The sequence below is a fragment of the Stegostoma tigrinum genome, chromosome 32, assembly GCF_030684315.1.
Source record: "Stegostoma tigrinum isolate sSteTig4 chromosome 32, sSteTig4.hap1, whole genome shotgun sequence".
NCBI lineage: Eukaryota > Metazoa > Chordata > Chondrichthyes > Orectolobiformes > Stegostomatidae > Stegostoma > Stegostoma tigrinum.
In genome coordinates, this window is record NC_081385.1 from 21252563 (window position 1) to 21280061 (window position 27499).

The 27499-nt window shown below is 43.4% G+C and overlaps 1 protein-coding gene across 6 annotated transcripts in view; it reads left to right on the forward strand.

Moving 5' to 3' along the window:
* The window catches only part of igsf9bb (immunoglobulin superfamily, member 9Bb), a 635068-nt gene that overhangs the window by 450496 nt on the left and 157073 nt on the right, over nt 1-27499 (forward strand). For all 6 annotated transcript variants that reach the window (XR_007250530.2, XR_007250531.2, XM_048562092.2 and 3 more), the window contains exon 6: nt 23767-23908. Coding sequence is in view for 4 of the 6 variants with exons in the window: in XM_048562092.2 (XP_048418049.1) it covers nt 23767-23908 (142 nt within the window). In the remaining 2 variants the exon portion in view is untranslated. The remainder of the gene's footprint in view (nt 1-23766; nt 23909-27499) is intronic.

Below are 27499 nucleotides of genomic sequence, written 5' to 3' on the forward strand. Positions count from 1 at the left end.
CAAGTACACAACACACAGGGTTGAAATGGGAAAACTTACTTCAGGTAGGAGATCAGCCATGATCATCTTAAATAACAGGGCATACCTTAAGGATCAAACAGCCCTCTTTGGCTTGTTTGCTTGTTTGACAAATCTGTAAAATATTGATACTCAGAGGAGTATTTCCGCCTTTCCTGTCCTATCTATTTTCTCTTATTGAATTATAGAGTCATACAGCCCAGAAACAGAACCTTTGGTCCAACTCATCCATGCTGACCAAGTTTCCCAAACTAAACTAGTCCTGCATTCCTGCGTTTGGCCCATATCCCCTTAAACCTTTCCTTTTCACGTAACTGTCCAAAAACCTTTCAAATGTTGTCAATGTACCTGCATCCACCACTCTCCAGCAGTTCATTCCACTCACAAACCTCTTTGTGGAAATATTGTCTCTCAGGTCCCTTTTAAATCTCTCTTGTCTCCACTTGAAAATATGCACTCTAGTTTTGAACTCACCCACCCAAGGGAAAAGACCTTTGCTCTTCAAATTGTCTCAGCCCTTCATGATTTTATAAACCTCTATAAAGGTTACCCCTCAACCTACTACGATCCAGTGAAAAATTCCCAGCTTATCCACCCTCTCCTTGTAGCTCAAACCCTCCAGTCCTTACTTTGATTTTTGTTTTGCTTTTTAATTAAGGATGAGATGGTAAGCACCATTACTGCACCTAGAGACTTTGTTTCATTGCCTCAGCACTGAGCTTGTCTATGTTTGCTTTCATCTATTGCACCATTCAGGTTAATAACCCAATCCAAAAACCAATAGACACATTGCTTAAGCTCTGTTTGGCGTTTTACTAAGGCTCCTAGAAGTTGACCCATGTGCTGTCCTTGCCTTTCTAAGTAGCCTCATCTATTTAAGTGCACACAACCTTTTAAGAGTTGCTGTTTTGCAAACAATATCATCTTTGCCCTCTGCAAAGTGCTGTTGTTGGTCCACTGTTCACAGAAAGCCTTTAGATTATTTACATGAACTGGTCTTGGGAGCTCCAGCCAGGTCACCATCTGTTGAACAGATACATACACTGAAATACTCTCAGCTTTCTATCAGGTACAGAACCCATGCTAAACAATTCTAAACAATAGCCAAATCATTTACTAATACAATATTTGAAAAGTGTAAGATATACTGTACATTAATTGACTCAAAGGAGGAGAAACTTCACAGTATGGTGCATGCCTGCTATCCTAAACATGTCTGTTTTAAAGGATTACAGCAGCAGCTTCAGCAAAAATGAAAAGCTGTGAATACATGCTTCATATTCAATCTGATAAATTAACCTTATTAGGTCAGAATTGGAGCAGTATTTAAAGTGTGAAAGTAGATTAGTTGTAATGATAGCCGGAGGTTAGTTACAATTTATAACATTGAAGTCATTGCCAGAAGCTCACGTAGCTTGAAGATTGCTAACAAAATTGCTTTGCATGTGGCTGTGGGAGTGCAGATTTAATTGTTATAGGATTGGCTTAAATAGCTGCAGCCATTTTGCTGACTAGTTGATGCATCAGTGCTTTTCATTTTCCCAGATAAGCAGGCATACACTGGTGCCAAAGTAAAATTTAACAAGATTACAAGTGTTTTTGTTTATAAAAATAATCCTATCCGCTGCAGTATTTAGATTTCACAGCCTGTTTATTCCAGAAAATCAGTCCCGAATTTCTTGTGAAGCATGTGCATTTTGAAGGTTTTGGGTAACCCACTTCCTATTTATTCCTTCCTCTGACAACTGTCCCATCTCTACTTCTAAAGCACTTGAAGTTCCATCCCACTAGTAGTACCAGGACAGTCGTGACCAAATTCACAGAAATATCCTTCATGACTGTCATCCAACTGAGAGATTGTTTTGTGTATGAGAAGGAAGACGTGACCAAAAGCTTATATAACATTGATCTTGAGAATTGGAAGGGTAACAGCATAGATTTCCTTTACAACGATGCACTTAAAGTAATAATATAGAATAGCATGCAGCTCACAAATTGATCAGAAACAAGAGTGAGCTGGGAGATAAGCTGCTTGAATATTGCAGATGCGTTTACGGTTTTGCAATAAATTTCCATCACAGTGTCAGTCAGGAGAAGTGGGACGGTTTGTTTTATTAACTTTCAATGTTTTCTTTTGTCAGTGTTGAATGATGTGGCAGACAGGGACTTCACTTAATCAAATCATTTGACTTAGCCGCTGGCAGTACAGGTGATAGTTTCGCTGCGTGTCTCAGGGCAATGTCAGCCTCCAAAATCATTCAATACTGGCTGCATTCAATATGCATTGATTTTTTCCACCAGCCAGTTACTTGTGGGTCACTGAAATGCAGTTGCCTCCCACTAGAGTATTATGTTGCCAAGGAAAGATAAAACATGACTATTCTTAAAGTAATAATGTACAATATGATTAGGCCAAAACAGGATTTATTTTATTGATGTGGGGAGATTCGAGCAACTGTGTCTCTCAAAATTATTCTTCATAGAAACATATTGATGTAACAAAAGAGTAAAAATCATCAGATGTTAGCAAAGATGTGAAATATGGAAGATTTATTTTACAGTACTTTCCATACAAAAGTCTTTTAATGTATTTAAAATGAATAATATATATCAAACAGACCAGTAAAGAGATATTGAATTAATCTATTTCTGTATCTGATATACATTATGACTTGATACTCCTGTCACCATTGTCAGTCAGCCTGATTAACTGCACACATGAAATGTTACAACATTGAAAGCACTGTGTTACACAATGGAAGCTTACTGTTTTTGATCCAGTCCAGATATCTTTGATATCAGTTAAGATGTGGAGCATGGCTTGGACAATCTCCATCAGTAGACACAAAGTAACAAAGCAAGACTACCCTTAAAGTGAAGTACAAGTCAGCAGCTTGAATAACAACAAATGAAACTTTCACTCAATCTATTTATTCATTTCAAGAGGAATAAAGTCACAGAAAGACTTAGGAATGAAATTGAAACATTGTGATGCCCCCAATTTCATGTGGCAGCAATTTTTATTTACTCAAGATAATGAAAGATAAGGATGATATTTTGATCAATCATGGGGATTTCCCTTGAGGGGAAGTGGAACTGGACTGTAGCTACTAAGTCAGGCACTAGAAATCCTGCAGCGCATAACTTAACTCCTGACTCCCCAAAGCCTGTCCAAAATCTACAAGGCAAAAGAGTGTGATAGAATATTCATCACTTTCCTGCATGAGCACAGTTCCAACAGCATTCCAGAAGTTTGACATTATCTGAGATAAAGCAACTGATTTGATTGGCACCACAAACATTCATTCGCTCCATCACTGAAACTCAGTAGCAGCAATGTGTACTATCTGTAAAATCCACTTCATAAATTCACCAAGGCTTCTTAGACAGCACCTTCCAAGCCCACAACCACTAGCAATCTAGAAGGACAAGGGCAGCAGGCACGTGGGAGCACAGCCACTTGTCAGTTCCCCTCCAAGCATTTCACCATCCTGACTTGGAAGAACATTGTCGTTCTTTCAATGCAGCTGGATCAAAACCCAGAAAGTATTTTCTTAATAGCATCGTGGGTCTACCTACACTAAATGCACTACGGCAGTTCAAGAAGGCAGTTCACCACCACCTTCTGAAGGTAACTAGGGATATACAATGAATGCTGGCCAGCCAATGAAGTCCACATCCGTGAAGCATCATACAGGCCCTCACTGCAGGATTAAAACACTGTGAGTTCCAGCGTTTTCGTGCACTTGATCTGGAAATGTATTACAAATAGTGGTCACTTTCTGTGAGGGGACAAATGTACAGTTATCAGTCTGGAAATTGGCTCCCACTAGTTTAAGCTATTGTCTCTGTTTCTTATACTTACAATTTTATTTAAAGTAATGATTAAGTTTGTAGAATGCGGTGATCAGTAAGGCTATTCGTCTCTTGAGCAAATTTGCAATGATACTTTTTTGTGAAGAAGAGTATGGAAGGTATCTCTTGTTTCACAAATAATTTTCTTTTCATTCATTCAAGTCCCACCTCACCTGATTTATAAAAAGGTCTTGTCTAAGCTGTGCTCCTAATTGGCCTCACAGAGTGGCAGGTTCTGTTACTGAATTTCCCTTTCATCTTCCAGTTCTGCTATTATTTCACTTCTGTCTGTGGTGGGCCAGACCTCTCAAGTTGCCATGCTTAGAATTATGTATATTCTTACAGTTGAAGACAACATCAATACATTAAAACAGATATCCAACAGGTTCCTGCAGGGGACTTAATTGGAAACTAATCAACTTCTTTCACAATTAGAGCCACTACCTGAACATCCATGAGAAATAATTCACAAGAAGTATTTCAAATCTGCAGTGCTTTAGCGTGCTAGTTTTTATTCTTTCCTGTGATGTAGGCACTACTAACAGTTCTTTTTACCAGCCTGATTGTCTGAGAGGATGTGGTGACAAACCACATTCTTGAAATTCTGCAATCCTTCAAGTGAGCACTTTAGCCTTGAATTAGCATAGGTCAGGGACTCGGCAAGACACTTCAGTGCATCTTGTAAATTGTACATATTGTCATAATGCTAAAGGAGGAGGGAGTAAATATTTAACGGGCCAAATCCAGCTCAGTATTTTTTTTGTCAGTGGTGATACCTACGATGTTGGATGTGGAGAATTCAGTGATGGCAATGCCGTAAAATATCAAGGCCAGGAATTAAGCATACACTTGTGGATATTGTCACTGTTTATAAAAATAATCCTTGGATACCGTGAACATGACTTGTTATGTATCAACCCAGATATGAATGTTACCCTTGTCTAACTGCTTCATTATCTGAAGAATTGCAAATGGTGCTGAAAACTGTACAGTGGTCAGTGAACATCGCCACTTCTGACCTCGTGGTGGAGGGAAGATCATTGATGAAATTTACGACTACTGCTGGATCTGGACGCTGTCTAAAGCAATAAGTGCAGCTGCTGAAAGCATAGGCCCAGGGCTGAGAGAATTGGCCTACACCAACCACAAAGGTTTGCCTTTATGCTAAGTATGATATCAGTTAGTGCAGAGATTTCTCCCCATTCCCATTTATCTCTGTTTTACTGCGGCACTGTAATGTCACACAGAATCCAGTGCTGCCCATAGCAGTCATTCTCACCTCATCTTTTGAATTCAGCTCTTTTTGCCATGTTTGAGCCAAGTTTGTAATGATGTCTGGAACCAACTATTCCTGCAGAACCCAAGCTGAGTATCATTGAGCTATTGGTGAGTAAATACCATTTGATAGCACCTACTGATGACACTTTTCATCACGTATTGATGATGAAGAGTAGGCTGATGGGACAGTTATTAGCTGGATTGGATTTGATAGTGATTTCAGTGCAGCTTGTCCCTGTAATTTTTGTAAGGAGTTGTTGCACAGAAGAAATGAAGAAAGTAATTCCCGGACCAGCCAGTGTAATGAAACCTTTATTGCTCAATGGAAAGTAAGGCTGGTCATCTTCCTCATGCCCCTAGTGCTGGTAAATTGTTCCATTTTTCAAAGTCACAGAGAAAGAATAAAGCAAATTGAGCAGAATCACCAGATGAAGCTAAAATCTGCCCAGCAAACTGAGATATCATATCTGTTCTTAAAACTCATTTCACCAGACAGGCTTTAATAAGCAAGATATTTACGTCATAAATTAGGGAAAAGTACTAAGTGAAATATTTGTAATTTAGTATAAAGAAGTGCTTCAGTCACAAAGGGAAAGTAACATTGGTTTACATTCAGCCATGTAAAATAATTAATAACATGATTCTCTTTTCCTTGTTGATTTTTTTAAATTAAATTTTGACTGTCTTGTTGATCTATAACAACTACATATGGGCAACTTTCATTTCTCTGTTTCTTAAAAGTTGATACAGAATACTGACCTAACAAGTCATGTTTCTGTTATTTCGCCCTGGCATTTTGGCGACCGGTCTTCTGGACATAGGGCTGTTGGGGGTGGTGAAGGTGTGCAATCTATGTTATAAGCACTGACATGGCCTGGCACACTGCTGAGGTTGGAAATGACATTCTTGAATAAATATTCATTTGTTTTGTGTCTTGTACACGATAATATCGGAACACTATCAGGGCCTGATGGGTCCATAGGGGTCTCAGGATGCCTGAGGTGAGGAGGAAATGATTGAAAACTTGGAGACAAATCCAGATTTTCCTTTCTTATTTATAGAACATCTATGCTGCATCTATTGAGCATCCAGTCCCAAGACAAGACAGGAAATCCTGAAATGGGTTCAATCCGGATTCATACTCAGGATTCTGAGATATTTGCTGGGACTGTCGGAATGCAGTTTCACCGTAGTGTCTTTTTTTCCAGTGGAAGGTGTACATTATTGGTCTGTGCTAATCAGAGAGTGACAGTCAGCTACTGTCTATTGAGTATCTTGTACAAGTGCCATGATCAGGTTTCCACGTGAACTTCATGCTGTAGCTAGATAATGCAAAAATAAAAATGCTGAAGCAAATTGTGGAAGTAATTGCAAAATAATTTACAATTACTTGGAACAAATGTGGAGATGGTAATGAGAGTCGATATGCTGTACTGAGATCCAGTTATTTTACACACAGCCAGGAATCAATATCCTTTGTTACTTGCTCGTGAGGAGAATTAGATCCCATCTAGCTAGAATTTCCCAATGTCAATGCTGTTATCCATCAAGGAAATATATAATCGGCCGATATGGTCTTGGATAATGTATTTCATCAAAATGATGCTCATAATTGAATCAGTTAACAATTGCAATATTTTCACAGCAGAGTGAAGAATAACCTGAAGCCAATAAGCTTTACTCCTGCAATCCCACATTAATGCTTCAATCCACATTACAGTGCTATACTGCCATGTCCTCCTCTCACTGTGTAACAAGCCTAGACCAGCACACCGAGATAATGAGAACTGCAGATGCTGGAGAATCTGAGATAACACAGTGTGGAGCTGGATGAACACAGCAGGCCAAGCAGCATCTTAGGAGCACAAAAGCTGATGTTTCGGGCCTAGACCCTTCATCAGAAAAGGGGGATGGGGAGAGGGCTCTGAAATAAATAGGGAGCGAGGGGGAGGCAGATCGAAGGTGGATACAGGAGAAGATAGGTGGAGAGGAGACCATCAAGTTAAAGGGGCGGGGATGAAGTCTGTAGAGGTGAGCATAGGTGGGGAGGTAGGGAGGGAATAGGTTAGTCCGGGAAGGATGGACAGGTCAAGGGAGTGGGATGAGGTTAGGAGGTAGGGAATGGATGTGATCCTTGAGGTGGGAGGAGGGGATAGGCGAGAGGAAGAACAGATTGGGGGGCGGGGACAAGCTGGGCTAGTTTTGGGATGCGGTGGGGGGAGGGGAGATTTTGAAGCTTCTGGATGTGAGTTTGCTCGCTGAGCTGGAAGGTTCGTTCTCAGACGTTTCGTCACCATTCTAGGTAACATCATCAGTGAGCCTCCAGTGAAGCGCTGGTGTTATGTCCCGCTTTCTATTTATCTGTTTAGGACACTGAAAAAGCCGTCTTAGTAACAGGATTAAATTACAACTTCCGGGATGCAGACAAGAAAGATTTCTTAGCAGCGTTAGAAACAACACTGAAAGACAACAAACAACCTAAACAGATAAATAGAAAGCGGGACATAACACCAGCGCTTCGTCGGAGGCTCACTGATGATGTTACCTAGAATGGTGACAAAACGTCTGAGAATGAACCTTCCAGCTCAGCGAGCAAACTCAGATCCAGAACCTCAACCTGAGCTACAAATCTCAAAACTTGTTATTTTGAAGCTTGTGAAATCCACATCGATACCATGGGACTGCAGGGTTCCCAAGCGGAATATGAGTTGCTGTTCCTGCAACCTTCGGGTGGCATCATTGTGGCACTGCAGGAGGCCCAGGATGGACATGTCATCTAAGGAATAGGAGGGGGAGTTGAAATGGTTCGCGACTGGGAGGTGCAGTTGTTTATTGCGAACTGAGCGTAGATGTTCTACAAAGTGGTCCCCAAGCCTCTGCATGGTTTCCCCAATGTAGAGGAAGCCACAACAGGTACAGCAGATGCAATATACCACATTGGCAGATGTGCAGGTGAACATCTTGGTGTGGAAAGTCATCTTGTGGCCTGGGATTTGAGTGAGGGAGGAGGTGTGGGGGCAACTGCATGCTTCAAAATTTTCCCTCCCCCTACTGCATCCCAAAACCAGCCCTGCTCATCCCCACCTCCCTAACCTGTTCTTCCTCTCACCTATCCCCTCCTCCCACCTCAAGCCACACCTCCATTCCCTACCTCCTAACCGCATCCCGCCCCCTTGGCCTGTCCACCCTCCCTGGACTGACCTATCCCCTCCCTACCTCCCCACCTATACTCACTTATACAGGCTCCATCCCTGTCCCTTTAACTTGTCTGTCTCCTCTCCACCTATCTTCTCCTAAATCCATCTGCGGTCCGCCTCCCCCTCTCTCCCTATTTATTTCAGAACCCTCTCCCCATCCCCCTATTCTCATGAAGAGCTTAGACCAGCAGACATTCTTCTTCCTGCAAAGGCCCAAGAAGCTTGAGTACAAGTGAGTCCTGGTGAAGAGCAAAAGAAAAATTCAAATTTTGGCCTTTGATGCAAAACCACTGGGAATAAGGCATGGTTTGGGAACTTGAATGTTCTGCGATGTATTTGAATGACATTGCTGTATCACAGTAGAAAAATGACTAAGTGGCTGCTATTCTCCACCATTCCATATCATTGCATAAATCTTAATTGCTCAGTATCTTTATTCTATTATTTACATGACAATATTTGTAAACTCATTTTTGTGGAAATGTTATCCAACCCAGTATTTATTTCCAAGAGTAGGATTTTAATTTTTTGTATTAATAGATTTGAGAACCTGACTTTAACAATGCTGTATTAAAGAATATAAACGTAATCCTGGTTTGCAAGCAATTTATACACAGTACAGGATATATTTTTACAGACAGACAAATCATTGAATGTATTTGACCACTAGCATCGCCAGTCACATTGAACCCGGATGCGCTAGTTTTTTATTCTCTACAATGTCATGTCACTTATCAGGTCACTGTCTGCTTTACTCTTTCAAGGTTTAAAGCTGGGACAGTAGTTGAAGGTCCATTCTTATTTCTATTTCTCAAGATTGCCTTGATCCTATTGAACTGAGTTTATTCCCTTGCCGTCAGTACTTTCTCATTACCTTTAACTTTTCTTTTCTTTTGTTAATCATGTTAGCTCAGTAAAGTCATACTTTGATAGCTTAACCCAGATCCTTTTATTGTTCGTTCTTAAATTTAGTTTGCATTCTAGTTCATTATAAGCTGATACAGCTTCCTGGCTTTGCATTTATCACCCCCTACTCAAGGATGTGCTCTGTCTCAGCAGGAATCTGCTATGTTGAATGTGCTTAGCTGCATGCATTCATCTTGGCTAACTTTATGTGCTTAATGAATATGGAAGCTAGCCCATGAAGATTCCCAAAACCCACAATAAGGACTGAAAACTTTGATCAGATTTGAAATTCGGATTCTTAATTTTTAACATTTTATCTATATATACATTTAGAGAGAGAGAACTGAATTATCTATCTTTAATAAAAATTGAAAGAACTGCAGATGCCGTAATGCAGGAACAAAAACAGAAGTTGCTGGAAAAGCTCAGCAGGTCTGGCAGCATCTGTGAAGAGAAAATCAGAGTTAACATTTTGGGTCCAGTGACCCTTCCTCAGAACAGGACGTTCTGAGGAAGAGTCGCCAGACCCGAAACGTTAACTCTGATTGTTTCTTCACAGATGCTGCCAGACCTGCTGAGCTTTTCCAGCAACTTCTGTTTTTGTTATCTATCCTTGATATTTCTTCCTGACACTGAATGTTAAGTTCTATTTCTGTGCATTTTCTAACTGACCATTCGACACACTGTGCCAACTATGCACACAGTGTATTACAGATGACTCCTTGTGTGGCTTCAGTTCACACTGTGTTGAAAAGCTGTCTTTGAACATTTTAACTTAAAAGTTGTTTTGATTCAGAATTTCTAGTTAGGCACACACTGACCAAGTGATTTAATACAGTGAGCAGCAGCAGTGGATGCTAGTAATTGGCTCTGAACCTGAAAAGATTTCAACCAATAGATAAGGTATTAACAATTGTGAAGATAAGGGATTTTTTTGCAATCTCAAATTGCAAACATGAAAACCGATAAACAAGAACTGATATTTCAGCAGAAAAATGTTGAGCTACTTTTTGTCAAAAGTTATGAAACCTGCCTGTACAGCTGCAGACTGGCTGGGAGACTTTAAGTGACTATGTGTTTGAGAGGGAAAGCTTTCATATATAGCACATGTTTCATGAAGTCAGGATGTCACAAAGTTCTTTGCAGCCAAATGTTCTTTTGAAAGACACTATTGTGATGCAGGAATCACAGCAACCAATTTGCTTACAGTCATATGATGATGACAAGATGATCAGTTTTATTGTAGCTGCAGAAGTGTAAATATTGATCAGAATAGTGCAAATAATTTCCCTGTTGTACTGCAAAAGATTGTTTATATCTGCCCAAGGTTGCATCTGGAAGATATACCTGCACCACTGTAGCATTGGATGTGCGTTTGCTCGCTGAGCTGGAAGGTAAGTTTTCAGACGTTTCGTCACCATTCTAGGTAAGCCCACAAGTAAAAAGCTGCAACCTTTGGGGGGAAGCGGGCCACCTCTATAGGGCATGCTCGAGGTGGGGGACCATCTACGCCCAGGTCACTGGCAGGGGCAATGCGGGGCAAGCCCCCCCCAGAGGAGAGGAAGGCACCAGGGCCCTGCAAGGACCCACCAATATGCAGGAGGGCCAGGTCGTGCCGGAGAGCCCAGACCCGCAGGAAGGACCCGAGGCCAGCAAAGCGCCCCTGCAGGCTCCGCTCCCCTCCGACAACCCGGAGTCGATGGAGGAGGCGACAGGACGATGCTCCAGAAAGCGAGGAGGAGGGCGCGCCAGCGGGCCCAGGCACCGCAACCATCAGGCAGGAAGAGGCAGCTACAGGGGGGCTATAAGAGTTCCTCTGATGAGAGAGATTCGGAGGAGGCCCGTCCAAAGCAGAAGCTAAAGATCTCAAGGGAGAAGGAAAGCAGCACCCCACTTTCAGGTGATGGGAGGCGTCCTGAGGCTCCCTCCGACACCCAGCCACGCGCCGCTGGGGCCCTGGAGGGCCACCCGGAACTTTCCGGCGGGAAAGAGGAAACAGCGCGTCCCCAGCCTGACCCAGAGCCGGACCCTCCTGCCTCCGCACCCCTGATAGGGGGGATGCCACCCGGAAGGCAGCACGGACGGTTTCCTGAGCCCAGAGAGCGTCCAACAGTTAGCCCGGGCAATGGGCATGAAGGGACAGATGGAGGGGCTGGACTTTGGACTTAGGGAGGGTACTGCGGTCACTGCCCACAATGGGGGTACGAGTTGCGAGCATTAATGTGCACAGCGTCAAATGCACCGCAAGATGTGTGTCCACGTTGGCCTACCTGACCACCGTCAAGGCGGACCTCCTGTTTCAGCAGGACTGCGGGATACCACACCTCAGCAGGTACAGGAAATGGTCAGGTGCCTGGACCTGTGGGCCTTCGATCTGGGTCGGGGCGGGGTAACGACTGTCGCTCCTCGGGCCTGGCTATTCTGCTGCGGGGGCGCAACTTCACCATCTCTCAAGTTCAGGAGGTGGTGGGGGTGTGCCTCCTAGTGGCTGATGTCACCTACAGGAACGCTCCCCTGAGGCTGATCAACATGTACGCCCCAATGGTACGGAGTGAGCGGTTGGCCGTCCTGCAGCAGCTTCCATCCCTGCTGGCTACGTCCAGGCCGGTCATCCTAGCCAGAAACTTCAACTGCATCATTGCTGCAGGTGGAAGATCTGGCGTGGGGACAGCGGGTGGGGGGAGTCAACTGGACGTCACGTCCAGATTCCTGATGGGCACGGTGAAGGACGCCAAGCTGCTCAACGTCTTCACCCCTGCAGATGGAGCGCAGCGGAGATACACCTGGTTGCGGCCAGACGGGTCTATCCGCTGAAGGATAGACTTCCTGTTTGTGTCACAGGCGTTCTCGGTCAGGTCCACCGGCGTCGAGCCGGTGTTCTTCTCTGACCACTGCCTCTTCCTGGCCGACTGTCACTTACAGGACGACCAGCAGGCCGGCAAGGGGACCTGGAAGCTCAACACGACTCTGTTGACCCCAGAGAACGTCGACGAGCTTAAGAGGGAGTACACTGGCTGGAGAACCGTGAAACCCCTCTTTGAGTCTCCGGGCAACTGGTGGGAGACGGTGAAGGAGAACATCAAGAGGTTCTTTGTCCTCAAGGGTGTTTGGAAGGCGAGGGAGAGGCGGGGAAAGCTGTCACGACTCCAGAAAAGGGTGCAGAACCTGCTCCTTCTGCAGTTGATGGGGTCGATGTCACTAGGACCTCCGCGAGGTGAGGGGCCAGCAAGCCTCGCTCTTCACCGCGGAGGCTTCCAGGATTATCTTCTGGTCCAGGGTCCGCTCCGTGGAGCAGCACGAGATGTGCTCGTGTTTCTTCTTTCAGAAGGTGCACAAAGAGAGCTCTGTGCTTAGCTGGCTGAAGGAGAACAATGGCTCGGTGATGTCGTCTCGGCCCGACATTTTGAGGATCAGCAGATCCTTCTATGCCGGACTGTATGACACGAAGCCCACGGACAGCACGGCCTCTGAGTCGTTCCTGTCGTCTATCACGGAGGTCTTAGACAACGGCACGAGGGAGTGGCTGGACCGGCCGATATCCCTGGACGAGCTGACCAGAGCCCTCAAGTCCTTGGAGAGGAATAAGACTCCCGGGAGCGACGGCTTACCGGTCGAGCTGTATTCCGCTCTGGTCGGCCGGGACCGGCTGGAGGTGTACGATAGTGCGCTTTGGGCAGGGGAAATGTGCAAGTCCATGAAGAAGGGCATCATCACCCTCATTTACAAGAGGAACGGGGAGAGGGAAGAAATTAAGAATTAGCATCCCATTTCACTATTAAACGTGGACTACAAAACCCTGGCCAAAGTCATAGCCAACCGGGTCAGGTCTGTCCTGGAGTCGGTGATTCATCCTGACCAAACCTGTGCTGTGCCGGGCAGGAAGCTCGCTGAGAGCCTTGCGTTCATCAGGGATACGATCGCCTACGTGCAGGACAGGAGGGTGGACGCCTGCCTCGTCAGCCTGGGCCAGGAGAAGGCCTTCGACAGGGTCTCTCATGCTTACATGAGGGACGTCCTCTCCAAATTGGGGTTCGGGGAGGGCATCCGCAATTGGATCTGGCTGCTCTACGCCAACATCGTTAGCGCCATCTCAGTCAACGGGTGGGAATCGGGACAGTTTTCCCGTCAGATCTGGAGTCAGGCAGGGCTGTCCGCTCTCTCCTGCCTTGTTCATGTGCTGTGTGGAGCCCTTTGCCGCATCCATCAGGCAGGACATGAGCCTGAAGGGCGTGACTATACCAGGCAGCGGAGGCCTTCAGGTCAAGACCTCCCTGTACATGGACGATGTCACCGTCTTCTGCACCGATTGTCGGTCAGTGAGTAGGCTGTTGGACATCTGCGGCCAGTTTGAACTGGCCTCGGGTGCCAAAGTCAATATGGGTAAGAGCGAGGTCATGTTCTTCGGGAACTGGGACGACCGCTCCTTCATCCCCTTCACCGTCAGGACAGACTACCTGAAGGTGCTGGGTGTTTGGTTTGGTGGAGCTGGGGCATGCACTAAGACTTGGGAGGAGCGTATCACCAAACTGAAGCAGAAGCTGGGCAGGTGGACACTCCGGCCCCCCTCCATCGCGGGTAAGAATCTGGTTGTCGGGTGCGAGGGACTTTCGGTACTGTTGTATGTGGTGCAGGCCTGGCCTATTCCCTGAACCGCTGCGGTCACTCGGGCCATCTTCCACTTCATTTGGGGGTCGAGGATGGACCGGGTCCGCAGGGACGCCATATACAAAGACCTGGAAAATCGGGGAAAGGGCATACCGAACGCCACCCTTGCCCTGATGGCTACCTTTGTGTGCGGCTGCATCAAGCTGTGCGTAGATCCTCAGTACGCAAACACCAAGTGTCACTACCTACTCTAGGTTCTACCTGTCCCCGGTGTTGCGAAGGATGGGCCTGGCCTTGTTGCCGCAGAACGCTCCGAGAAGTTGGACCGTTCCGTACCACCTGTCCTTCGTGGAGAAAGTTTTGAAGGGCAACACCTTTGACCACAAGGCCATCAGGCAGTGGTCAGCACGTAGTATCCTCGAGACCCTTCGGGAAAAGGAGACGATGGATCCCGTCGTGTGGTTCCCCACGCAGACTGCCAAAGGCGTTTAGCAGAATGCATCATCGCCAGAACTTTCAAACAAGCACAAGGACATTGCTTGGCTGGCGGTGAGAGGGGCTCTGCCAGTGAGATCCTTTATGCATGCCCGGAATCTCTGCGCCACCGCACGCTGCCCTCGAGGTGGCTGCGGGGGGACGAGACTGTCATTCACCTCCTTCTGGAGTGTGCCTAAGCGCAGGAGGTCTGGAGGGAGATGCAGTGGTATTTGTCGAGGTTCATCCCGAGCAGCTCCGTGACACGGGACTCCGTGCTCTACGGGCTGTTTCCCGGGACGCACACCGAGACCAACATCAACTGTGCCTGGAGGACCATCAATGCGGTGAAAGACGTTCTTTGGTCTGCCCGCAACTTGCTGGCCTTCCAGCTGAAAGAACTGACCCTGACCGAGTGTTGCAGCCTGGCGCACTCCAAGGTCCAGGACTACGTGCTGAGGGACGTGCTAAAGCTTGGGGCAGCCGCTGTCAAGGCGCGGTGGGAAAAGACCCCGGTATGAAACCCCTCGTCCAGAATCGAAAAAAGAACCCTATCTGGTAACTGAGCCCAGCTGGCGCCTTCCCCAACTGATCAGGGGGCCAACATGGACTGTGCGGGGAGACGACCGCCAGGGTATTTTTTGATGAAGTCTCTGATGAAGGGTCTAGGCCCGAAACATCAGCTTTTGTGCTCCTGGGATGCTGCTGGGCCTGCTGTGTTCATCCAGCCTCACATTTCGTTGTCCGGGTTAGTTTTTTTCTTTGTTTTTGTTTTTTTTTCTTTGTTTTGTTTTTTTCCTTTAGTTGGTGTACGTAGCCCCTGGGTAACCCAGAGCGGCTTGCATGACTGGGTAGGTGTATAAATGTTTTATTATTTTGTACATTCTATGAATAAAGTATATTTTTTCAAATTAATAAAAAAGGTGACGAAATGTCTGAAAACTAACCTTCCAGCTCAGCAAGCAAACTCATATCCAGAAACTCAACCTGAACTACACATCTTCTCAAAACTCACTGTAGCATTCTTTAAATTCAGTACTGAGTGTGTCAGCATGGGTTTGGTGGGAGAAGAGCATATAAGGGATATTGGTGATGGAGACTGCAGTGGTCTCCGCCCAACCTAATGATATCACACACTCTTGGTTTGAGATTCAAAAAATCCAACTCTTCATCCTGATGATGTCAAATGTGTCTTCCCTGGGTCTGGATACACTCAGTAATTACATTTAACACACCCCAATTTAAGATATGCCTGTTCCAGTCACACAATAACTACATTCTGTTTGAAGATAAGTGCCTGTTCTTGTTAAGAATCACTAATCGTTAATCAAATGTAGAAAGATAGATTGATGGAAGCACGTTATCCCAACTATTGTCTGCTAGTGAGATAGTAAGAACTTCTGATGCTGGAGTCTGCCATAACGTAATGTGGAGCTGGAGGAACACAGCAGGCCAGGCAGCATCAGTGGAACAGGAAAGCTGATGCTACCCATCCTGATGTGTCCCTCCAGCTCCATGCTGTGTAATTATTTGTTAGTGATTGGTTCTGTGAATATATGAGATGTTAAGCAACTATTGGATCATTATTTAAAAAGCTCAAAATACAATGGAAAAATTCAGTTCTATCCAGGAGAAGACATTTCCAGAGGATAACTGCGTTTACTGCTTTAAGAATATTAGTAATTAAGAGTACTCAGGCAGTCAGTCAGCAGCTAAAAATCACTTGAATTAAGAAACGGCTCATAGAATGTCTGACAGGAACATTATGGGAAAGGCTGCACCCAGCTTAAAACCCTCAACCCAGTGCTGATATGAGGTGGAAAAAAAGACAGTGTGAGCCAATAAAACAGTTTAAAGTAAACTGGTCTCAGTTGGCAGTTAAAGTCTCCTTCGAGATGAAGGATCCGCAAGAGTATCCCCAGTTTGAGGCTTGATGAAAAGCTATGTTTTCTGTGCTCTGGGAATAAAGTTAAATATTCCTGTCAGCAAGGCAACAAAGCTTTAAATTAATAACAAAAAGAGCAGGGCTGGGAATAATAGCAATAAAAAGGAGCTCATAACATTCTTGCACTTGCCCACCTCCTCCCTCACCCCTATCCCAGGCCTCAAGATGACTTTCCATATTAAGCAAAGGTTCACCTGCACATCTGCCAATGTGGTATACTGCATCCATTGTACCCGGTGTGGCTTCCTCTACATTGGGGAGGCTCTCTGATGAAGGGCCTAGGCCCAAAACGTCAGCTTTTGTGCTCCTGAGATGCTGCTTCGCCTGCTGTGTTCATCCAGCTTCACACTTTGTTATCTTGGATTCTGCAGCATCTGCAGTTCCCATTATTTCTGAGGAATTGGGTTTTTTTTCAAGTTGGAACAATGGAAACAGCCTGGGTGTGGCCAGCTCTCACAGACCAGGCTTTCTAGTTTTTCCTTTAGCTTTTAGGTTTAGCTATAAGCAGAAGCTACTGGGTTTCAACAAGAGTCGGCAGCTTCACTGAATGTCTCCTAGCTGCCACTGTCTCTGAATGTTCTCATGATGTTTTTTCCTCCTGGATCAGAAAACTGTGTCTAAATTTGCCTTGTTTACCGAAGGCCATGTTTATAGGATGTTACGGTATTGAAACAGTTAGTTAATAGTAGTTATTTATCTATTATTCTGTTAAGATTTTCAGTAAAGTTAAGCAACTCTAAGTTCTTCTTACTTTGGTTGTATTTTAACTACAGTGTTTAAATAATTATGTTTTGTTTCACATCAAGTAGTTTGACCAGTCGCATTGCATTGGGAATAGACACTTTACATTTGCCTTTAAAATAAGAAAAGTTGGGATCTAGGCCATCTTCTTAAAATATTTTTGAGAGGATCTGATTTGGTCCATAACAATAAAGAAACAGAAGTTACAGCTTACAGAGATAAGGCTACATGCTCCAGATGGAATAACTAAAGAGTAAACATATGCTGTAAGTAACGCTGTAATACAGAGAAAGTAAAAGTTGAAAGCATGGCAAGTAAATCATAGACAATATTTTGTCACTTTTGAGCCTGCACGCCTGTCTTGGCCTCAACATCCTGGAGGTAGCGGATGGAGTTCAACTAGCTCAGAAAGTAAGGAGGCATGGGATCCAGGGAAATTTAGCTGTCTGGATACAGAATTAGCTGACCGATAGAAGACAGAGGGTGATAGTAGGTGGAAAGTATTCAGCCTGGAGCTCAGTGACCAGTGATGTTTCGCAGCGATCTGTTCTGGGACCTCTACTCTTTGTGATCTTTATAAATGACTTGGATGAAGAGGTGGAAGGGTGGGTTAGTATGTTTGCCGATGACACAAATGTTGGTTGAGTTGTGAATAATGTGGAGGGCTGTTGTAGGTTGCAATGGGCAGGATTCTGGACTGGACAAAGAAGTGGCAAATGGAATTCAGCCTGGAAAAGTGTGAAGTGATTCATTTTGGAGGGTCGAATTTGAATGCAGAATACAGGATTAATGGCAGGATTCTTGGCAGTGTGGACGAACAGAGGGACCTTGAGGTCCACATCCATAGATCCCTCAAAGTTGCCACCTAAGTTGATAAGGTTGTTAAGAAAGTGTATGGTGTGTTTGGCTTTCATTGGCAGGGGAATTAAGTTTAAGAACTGTGAGGGTATGCTGCAGCTCGATAAAACCCTGGTTAGACCAGACTTAGAATGTTGTGTTCAGTTCTGGCCACCTCATTATAGGAAAGATGTGAAACCTTTAGAGAGGTGGCAGAGGAGATTTACCATGATGCTGCCTAGACTGTAGACCAGGTCTCATGGGGAAGGGTTGAGGGAGCTAGAGCATTTCTCATGGGAGCGAAGAAGGATGAGAGGTGACGATAGAGGTATACAAGATGATGAGAGGCGTAGATAGAGTGGATAGCCAGAGACTTTTTCCCCAGGGTGGAAATGACTATTAGAAGGGGCATAATTTAAAGGAGATTAGAGGAAGATGTAGAGATGTCAAAGGTAGGGTCTTTACACAGAGAGTGGTGGCTGTGTGGAGGGCGCTGCCGGCAGTCGTAGTAGGGTCAGATTTATTAGGGACATTTAAGCGACTCTCGGATAGGCACATGGATGATAGTAAAATGTAGGGAATGCAGGGTAGTTTGATCTTAGAGAAGGAAAATAGGTCGGCACAACATCGTGGGCTGAAGGGGCTGTACTGTGCTGTACTCTTCTATGTTCTATGTTCTATGCTCTCGTTCCAAGAGATCAAATGGCCCAGGCACAAACTGTTACCATCCATCTGGTTGGGGCTAAACTAGTAAAAGATTGCATTGGGCTTCTTGGCAAAGGAAGACAGAACCTATTGATGTTACCTACGTTGAGATAAGAGAATTGTTCCGTACTGTCAGCGGAAGGACGTTTGTGGAACAAACGTAATTAGAACTTGCTCAAGAAATTCAGCAGGTCTGGGAACATCTGTGATCAGAGTTACTCTTTACATAAAGCTGGAGTCTGTTACCCTGCCCACTAAGCAATGGCGAGCTACAATTGCAGACGGGGCTCAGTGGTCATGCCCATGTTTAATGGAGGACCTGTGAAAGGAGGCCTGGCTATGTTGCTCCATTCATTGGGCTTTGGAGGAGTTTCAGTAAGAAGTAGCTTCTATTGCCTCACTCAATGATTAATAGATAATATATATAAGGAACTGAGACTGTATAGTGGTACCTACTGAGCAATGGAAAAGCAATGAAAGGAGGCAAGATCTTGTGGTCTCATCCAATTGTTAATGGAGGACTGGTGAAAGTACGCAGTGCACTGTGCCCCTGCCAGCTGAGCTGGAAAAGAAGCCCTTGCTCCATGTTTGTGACTTTGAGAGTGCTGGAAATGTGTTTCATTCCTATTATCACCAAATGATATTCAGTTGACAGAAATCACCAAAATTTGCCAGAAGCAACAGCTATTAAGAATAAGGCTAAGCACTACAATGCTCTTAAGTTAATTAGTAAATTATCACTTGAAGTTGGTTCGATAGTAGAACAGCAAACTGAAAAAAAATGATACAGCAGATTTAACTTTGTTGCTAGATGATGAGCTGACACACGTTCAAGATCAACATTTCAATCTTTTGCTTTCAAAGAAGGATTATCAATGCCAGCAACAGAGATAATGATAAGTAAGCTGCATTCTTCTAGTAATGCAATCAAGGATAAGAAATTGTCCAGTTCACCAGGAAGACATCCAAAGAAAGTGAATTAAGGCGCCCAACCTGCTACACAAGTTGAAATAAAGAGCTTACATAATTCAAAACAATGTCTTATCAGGTTGAAACTGAAGACTCGTTGAACAAAATGGAAATGAGCTATATGAGACGGACCAACGTATGGGCTCCGTCAAGAAGAAGGAACTTCCTGGTCTGAAAATGTAGGAAACTGTGAGGAAGGAAGCATTTGTTTCAACAGTGCAGCTGTCTTTCATAAGTCTATAAGAATTAAGAACAGAAGGAGGCTGTTCACGCCTTCCCCCCGCCCCCCGCAACCCACTCCGAGCCTGCTCTCTTTCAATATGACTGCGATTATGCAACATTCCTCATGTCAACATTTGTGTAATATCCCTGTACTTTTGATTGCCCTAATGATCAAGAATCCACCTATCTCAGCCTTAAGTAAACACAAGGACACTGCCCCCACAGCTCTCAGTTGCAATCAGTTCCAAAGACCCACAACCCTCTGAGAGAAGAAACTCCCCCCTCATCTAAGTCTTAAATTGGCAACTCTTATTCTGAGACTATCCCCTCTGGTCTTCAACTTTCCCATGAGGGGAACCATCCTGTCAACATTTACCCTGTAAAGCCCCTTAAGAATCCTATATATTTCAATGTGATCACCTCTCATTCTTCCAAATTCCAGTGAGTAGAGTCCCAGCGCTTTTAACTTTTGCTGTTAAGATAATCCTCCTATACCACGGATCACCCAAGTGAACATTCTCTGAACTGTTTCCAATGAAATGATATCCTCCTTTAAAAAGGGGAGCCATAACTGCTCAAAATACTCTAGATGTCATCTCATTAGCACCATATGTAGTTGCAATAAGATTTCCCTTCTCTTATCCTGCAATTTTCTTGAAATAAGGGCCAAAATTCCATTAGCCTTCCTGATTACTTCAAATAATATACCGGGGAGTAACCTAGAGAAACTGATGGACATTCATGCAGTTAGAGGTTTCCAAAAATGTTATGAGGCAATTGTCTGACTTAGCAGAGAATAAGTCCTCTCTAAAGCAAATTCAGAAGGTTATAAAGTTTACCAGAGAAGGTAATGGATCAACTACCAGATTAAGCAGCAACAACATCCTCTGTAAAGGACATCCTAAATATAAAAGACCCTTCAGTGGAGAAATAATTTCCAAACAATCATTTCAAGGTCGGCAGCATAAGCCTACCAATCTTCCATTTCCATTCTGGAAGTATAGTGAAAATTTCAGACTGCCTCAATTTATGAAGACAGAGACGTGGTGGTTTGGGGGGAGATAGGTCCTGTTGAATGTAAAAGTAGTTAGACCCGGTATAGAAATGAGAGCCATTGGTAGCACTCTACCGCAATCATTTCTTGTTTGCAGTTAGCTTTACGTATTCAATTCAACCCACAACTTTGAACCCAATGTTGAGTGCACCACCTTTGATCTGACATCATACGTAGAGTATTCTTTGAATTATGGCATCCCTTATCCCATCTTAGTACCAGATCTGAATCAGCACTGGAATGTATCTTATCCCTCATCAAATGTCTTGATGGTAAAACATCTTAAAATTGATCAAAACCTTCAAAGATTCTCTGAAAATCACCTTAATGAATCTGTGAATTTACATCTTGTCAACTGAATAGCTCTTCAAAAGCAGATGAGTGGGTGAATATAATGGTTCATGTTCCTTTTCTTTATACATCCTCCATCATAATGCATAACTCTGCCACCACAAAACACAACAAAATAATACAAATACTTCCAATTTTCACATAGTTGCTGGTATTTATGACAGAACACATGGCTTTCAAATTGACTCAATAGAAACAAAAAGGAAAGGCTTGCAATTATCACAAGCTTTTCATGATTTCAAATTATCTTAAAGCAATCATGCAGCCAGTTAAGTACTTTTGAAGAGTAGTCATCACTGTCATGTGAGAAACATAGCAGTTCCTTGATGCACAGCAAGCTCCCACAAAAGAAACTGAAATAATTCCACAGAGGCCAGTATCCTGTCCCCAAATCACCCTTTATTTACAAATGCAAAGTACTTGACACAGGTCTGGCTTCCTCAGAGCCAACTCTCAGAGTGAACAGAACCTCTGAGACTTCTATTTATATTTTGCAAATAAGGGATTCTGATAAGGCGAACACAGGGCTCATGGGCCACTAGATCTTCATGCATCAGCTAAATGCCTATATCACAATGTAATAAACAGGGAAACTCATCAACCTGACAACAGATGTTCATTGTCACTTATGTAAGAGAAGGCAGTGGAGAATCCTAGGGATTTAAGTGGAGGCTTTAATAAAGTTGCCTTCATTTTACTGCTGAGGGGTCATCGATGCATATTGTTCTGTAATGGAACTGTCTGACTTTTATCTGTGAACGCTATGTCAATAAATAGAACTCCGTGTCAAATTTGCTACACCTTCTGGATTCACTTACACTGAAAACTGTATATGAGCCTGCATGCTATTTAATAATGAAAGGGTTTATCTTTAAGAGCGTGAGTGGGAGGAATGAATCAACTACTGTTAGGATCTTGCATTGATCAGATGTAGAGGTTTTTGAAAACACACACTTACACTAACACACTCGCAAACATATACTCACATATAAAGACATGCAGATACATGCACATATACACACATATGTACACATAAGTGCACACATGCTCATACAAGCATACACTCATGTAGAACATGTAGATACACACACACACACACACACACACACACACAATATATCATGAATGAGTATTAAAGAGTATACATTCTCAAGCTGGTGTCCATGAGCTGACATATTACAGGACTGAATTCTAATTGCATTCTAAAACTTTAGAAATCTGAACTCTGATACCAATTCGCCCATTCCTGTGTTTTATTGATATGAAATATGGGTTGGATGATCCCACCTCTAGAAGGGAAACTGGCAATTGAAATACTTTAACGAGACAGGCCACCTCTGTTTGTAATCTGTTTTAACAATTTTTTTGTGAATGGTTGGATTTTCCAGGCCTTGAAAAACTAAGTACTTGGAAATATGTTATATGATTGTTAATGAATATAATATCTAACTGATAAATAGAGGGCAGGTTTTGGTTGGATGTACATTTTGTCACCTTATGTGGCAATTACCTTTGATTAAAAAAAAGGTTTGTGTGGAGAGCCTGTATTCAACAAGCACAGCAAAGAAGACACTTTGTGATAATTTTAACACCAGTCCTCCTCCTATACCCACCCCAATGTTCAAATAGGGTGAGTTTAGAGAGGGTGGAATGTTAAGGCTTTTAAAGCTTTTTGAATCCAACCCACCCACTGCTAGCAGAGAAGGTTGGAGCTGGATAACCAGTCCATTCCCACCACTAATATATTTGCCATCAGATTGCAAGCCTAAACATTTACCTGCATTCCTGCTTTTACATAACAGCTGGAGAGAGAGTAGAACTGATACATTGGACAAGCAAGTGCTTTTCTAGAACTGCTTCTGAATCAGGAAGAACAGGTATGTTTTCTTCCCTGGATAGACCCTCCTAATTGATCAGATCCTTTACACCCTCCTGTGATCTGATGTTCTCCCCATTCCATCCTCCCCAGCCCGCGATCTCCTCCCTGGTGAAAGTAATGTCTAGCTCCTCTACAGATAGGCACCTTTAAATCTTTCTGCAAAATGATGATTTCTGCTCTTTAAGAGTCTTGGTCCTTGTGTAGCTTGAATTGGGGTAAGCCCGAGCCAAAGTGAACAGGTTCATTGTCAGATAAATCACTCTTCTCTACAATCTGTGATAACAAGGAAGATCAAGCCACTTAGGGGAGATGCTTCACTGCCTAACTATCTAATGGGTTTTGACATGTTTTGAACAATAGCTTTAGTGTGAATTGTAGTCTTCTTCAGTAAAAGCACACAGTTTGAAATTAATGAATCTCTACATCAGCTCTGAGGCCAATCCATTAGCATTGAAAGGGCAAGTTAAAGGCACGATTTTTTTTTTGTCGGTTGAACTTCTGCTCACAACGGCTATATATTACCCAGTACAATGCTTCAAAAGTATCACACTCGTCTGCAATTCGAGAATGTAAAAAAGCCATTTGAAGCACTTGAAATCCTCGACAATTATGTTTTTATTGTTTTCTGTAATCTTCTGTTCCAGTTGCTTGCTGCTCTGTTGTTTTGCCCTGGCTTTTGTCCAATTGTATCTGGCATTACTAACCAGTTGATCTTTTTGTTGTCTCCTAGGGCCACCCTTCATCATCTCTCCGCCTGAAAATATCACAGTAAATATATCCCAAGATGCCCTCTTCACCTGTCAGGCAGAAGCTTATCCTGGCAACTTGACGTACACCTGGTTCTGGGAGGAAGAGAATGTCTTCTTCAAAAAGTAAAGTCATAATTTCCTTATGTGCTAATTCACATCTGTGTTCTGACCAGGTGATTTTCTTGTGCAGCTCCTAATCCATTGGCAAACATGAGAATCCTCATTTTATTCTAGCGAGCTATTTTTCTTTATCTATTTTTAGGTGTAAATATTTTATTTCCTTTGAATTTTTTCCTCTCTTGCTTTCCAGACTGTACTGACACATCCAATTTGCTGAATGCTGGTTACTGCAGTGCATCAGCCAAATCAATATCATTTGTGACCACATGTCCACAGACTGTTTGTCATGTAAGGCATCAGAAACCAGCCTTATCCAACCCTCAGACGATTTGTACATATGCCCACTTTGCAGAGGTGCTCATTGGAGAACTCGAGATCTCAGGATTAATTTTCTTGCAATGAGACATTCTATTTGTACTTCATAAACTGTTCATTAATACAGAACTCGATTTCAATGTAAATATGCATGGTTTAGCCAAGAGTGCATTCAGTGATATGAACCATTAATCTATCCCTGATTCTTTTGACAAGTTATTTTGAACAACGTTCCCACCCTAGAACAGACAGTGACTAATTGAGAGAGTGGATCTGTGCTTTTTGACCTCTCTAACACAATCTTTAAAACTGAATCACTCTGTGAGCTTTATAAACATGAAGGAAAGTTTCCATTTGTGTGTGTGTACACAAGGCCAGTTCACAACCTAAGGGAAGTGTTGGAAATGGATGAACTATCTTGCCTGCAGCTAAGGACTGAATCAATCCATTAAGCTTTCACTATGGATTTCTACTTCTATGCTTGTCCGTTCGCTCCTTGAGTGGGACGTCACTGAGTATCAAAAAACAGAAGTGAAAAGCCTCTGGCCAGTTCTGACCCACAGACAAAAAGATGCACATTGACAACACTGTTCAACACTCAGACTTCAACAATTATATGTACAATGGCGCCAACCACATCTCAGTGACTGGAAGATTTGAGTATGTTTATGTACATATTCTGGACTGTTGGATGTTTTGCTGATCATAAACTGCTGGCAGCTTCTTTCACAAGCTTTGCAGTAATTATTTCACCCGTTGTTTTACGTCATGTGATGTTCATGCATCTGGATGAGGAGGGTCAGCACCAATGGTACATTTCCCGTTGGGATTTGAGGACATGGGTGTGGGACAAAACCGGTAAATGGAGTGGAAATCAGACATGAAGGAGTGATTTCATTGAAAAGAAATCTGTAGAATGGACGAAAAGGCTACCTGGCCTGAGCATTGTACCCCTCCCTAAACCACGCTCTGCATTTTCATATTCTTGAGTAGGCAATTAAATGCTAATAAAACTGCAAGCTTTCACCAGATAACATTCTGATGGTAGAATCTATTCCCCTTCCTGGCTTCTTGATTTCATTGCTGGGCCGTATAATATGTACCAATCACACGTAATTTCCAAACTGTATTTACATATCTGTGTGAAGCATAGCATTTTTCCTACTCATTTCTATTCTGTAATTTAGATCTGTAGATCTACAGATCAGATTTGTACCATCCAGTCTACATCCTGTTCTAGTCTGAGTTCCACTGTGTCAATCTGAAATGAATTGTGTCAACTCAGTAAAGTTTGACTGCCAAGCAAACTGGGCGAGAGTCATAATATCATTGATAAACAATAGTCAATACTGACCTCCAAACCTCTTCAAGTCAAGTGTACTCTTTGATAATGCATCACTAATGAAATGTGGACATTCTGACACCTCGTGATAATGTTCGGGGGAGCGTTTATGATGGGATTTTTTTTAACAGCTGCCAACCCTGACAAGGCCATTTTCAAAGAGCTTCTGTACTTACAGTGAAAGGCACTTACAAAGTAGCATTAATGGATTGGAGTTATAAACAAATAATCCTCATAGGTCCCTTTGAATCAAAACACATCTATGCAATGTTTTCTTAGTTTCTGACCATAAGATAATAATGCAGTAAGACAAACTTGTGCTGTAATTCTTTTTGTGCAGCAATAATTGAAATGAATTGAGAAGGAAAAGTTGGAGATAAAATAGAAACCAGCATGTTTAACTTGGGGTATAGATATCAGTTCCTTGTATATTTACAGTAAAGGATTTGGATCTTTACACCTTTATTTTATCATTTTTGTCTGCTAGTTGCTAAATTGTCTCTATTCAACCCTCTTAATTTCAGGAGAGCTGAATTCAGAATAATAACAAGCAGGCAGGTGCAATAGATGTGAAGCTGGAAAAGCACAGCAGGTCAGGCAGCATCTGAGGATCAGGAAAGTCAATGTTTCGGGTCGAAAACCTTCAACAGGACTGGGGAGAGGGAGGGCAGCCCAGAAGTAAATAGTGGGAGGGGAGTGAGGCTGCATCAGCTATCACCATCCCACCTAACTTCCCCCAGTCCCAGTTCCCTCCCTCTATTTGCTTCTGGGCTGCCGTTCCTCTCCCCAGTCCTGATGAAGGTTTTCGGCCCGAAACATTGACTCTCCTGATCCTCAGATGCTGCCTGACCTACTGTGCTTTTGCAGCTTCACATCTATTGACTCTGGCTTCCAACATCTGCAGTCTATACTATCTACAAGCAGGCCAGCTACTTGAGCCTTATGCACCAGATTCCATCTAACTTCTCCTCCTGCTGCTTGGACCTGTGAGTTCCATGTGGAACTGGAAGTCGGTGCATCTGCACTCCCATTATGTAGAAACATCTCTGTCCTGAAAGGTCTACCCCTGATGTTTAGACTGTGCCCCCAGTTCTGGACTCCCCAGGCATCAAGAACATCCTTCCTACATCTACCTGATACAATTCTTTTCGAATTGTGTAGGTTTCTATGAGATTCTCCCTAATTCTTCTAAGCTCAAGTGAATATTGCCTTAAACTAACCCAGTTTCTCCCTGTATGTCAGTCCTGTTATCCCACTAATCAATCTGGGAAACCTTCTGTGCGCTCTTTCAATAGAGAGAATATCCTGCCTCAGCTAAGGAGACCAAAACTGCACACAATACTGCAGGCGTGGTCTTTCCAATTCCCTGTACAGTTGCAGCAAGACATCCCTGCTCCTGTACTTGAATCCTCTTGCTGTGAAGGCCAACTTACCATTTGTCATTTTCAGTGCCTGCTGCAGTTGTATGATTGCTTTATATTAGTTTCCTCAACACCATTTCTCTGCTAATACCAATGCCTTTGAATTCCTCTTTCCCATTAGACACAATATGTCACCATATAATTTGAATGTTATATCTGTCATCCTTTATGAAGATTGAATTTAATTGGTCAGCCATCTCTTCGTTCACCATTATAAATTCCCCTGTCTCTGACTGCAGCTGACCTATATTCATCTTTAAGAATCCTTTTCTCTTCAAATACCTATAGAAGCTTTTACTATCATTTGCATATTGCCTTGCAAGCTTAAGCTGAAACTCTATTTTAGCCTCTTAATCAGTCTCTTTGACTCTCTTTGATGGAATCTGAACTGTTTCCAATTCTCAGGTCTGTGGCATTTTTTGGCCAATTTGTATGCCACTTTCTTCAATTTAAAACTATCCCTAATTTCCTTCGTTAGCCATGGCCTGGCCACATTTCCTGTTTTATTTTTATGCT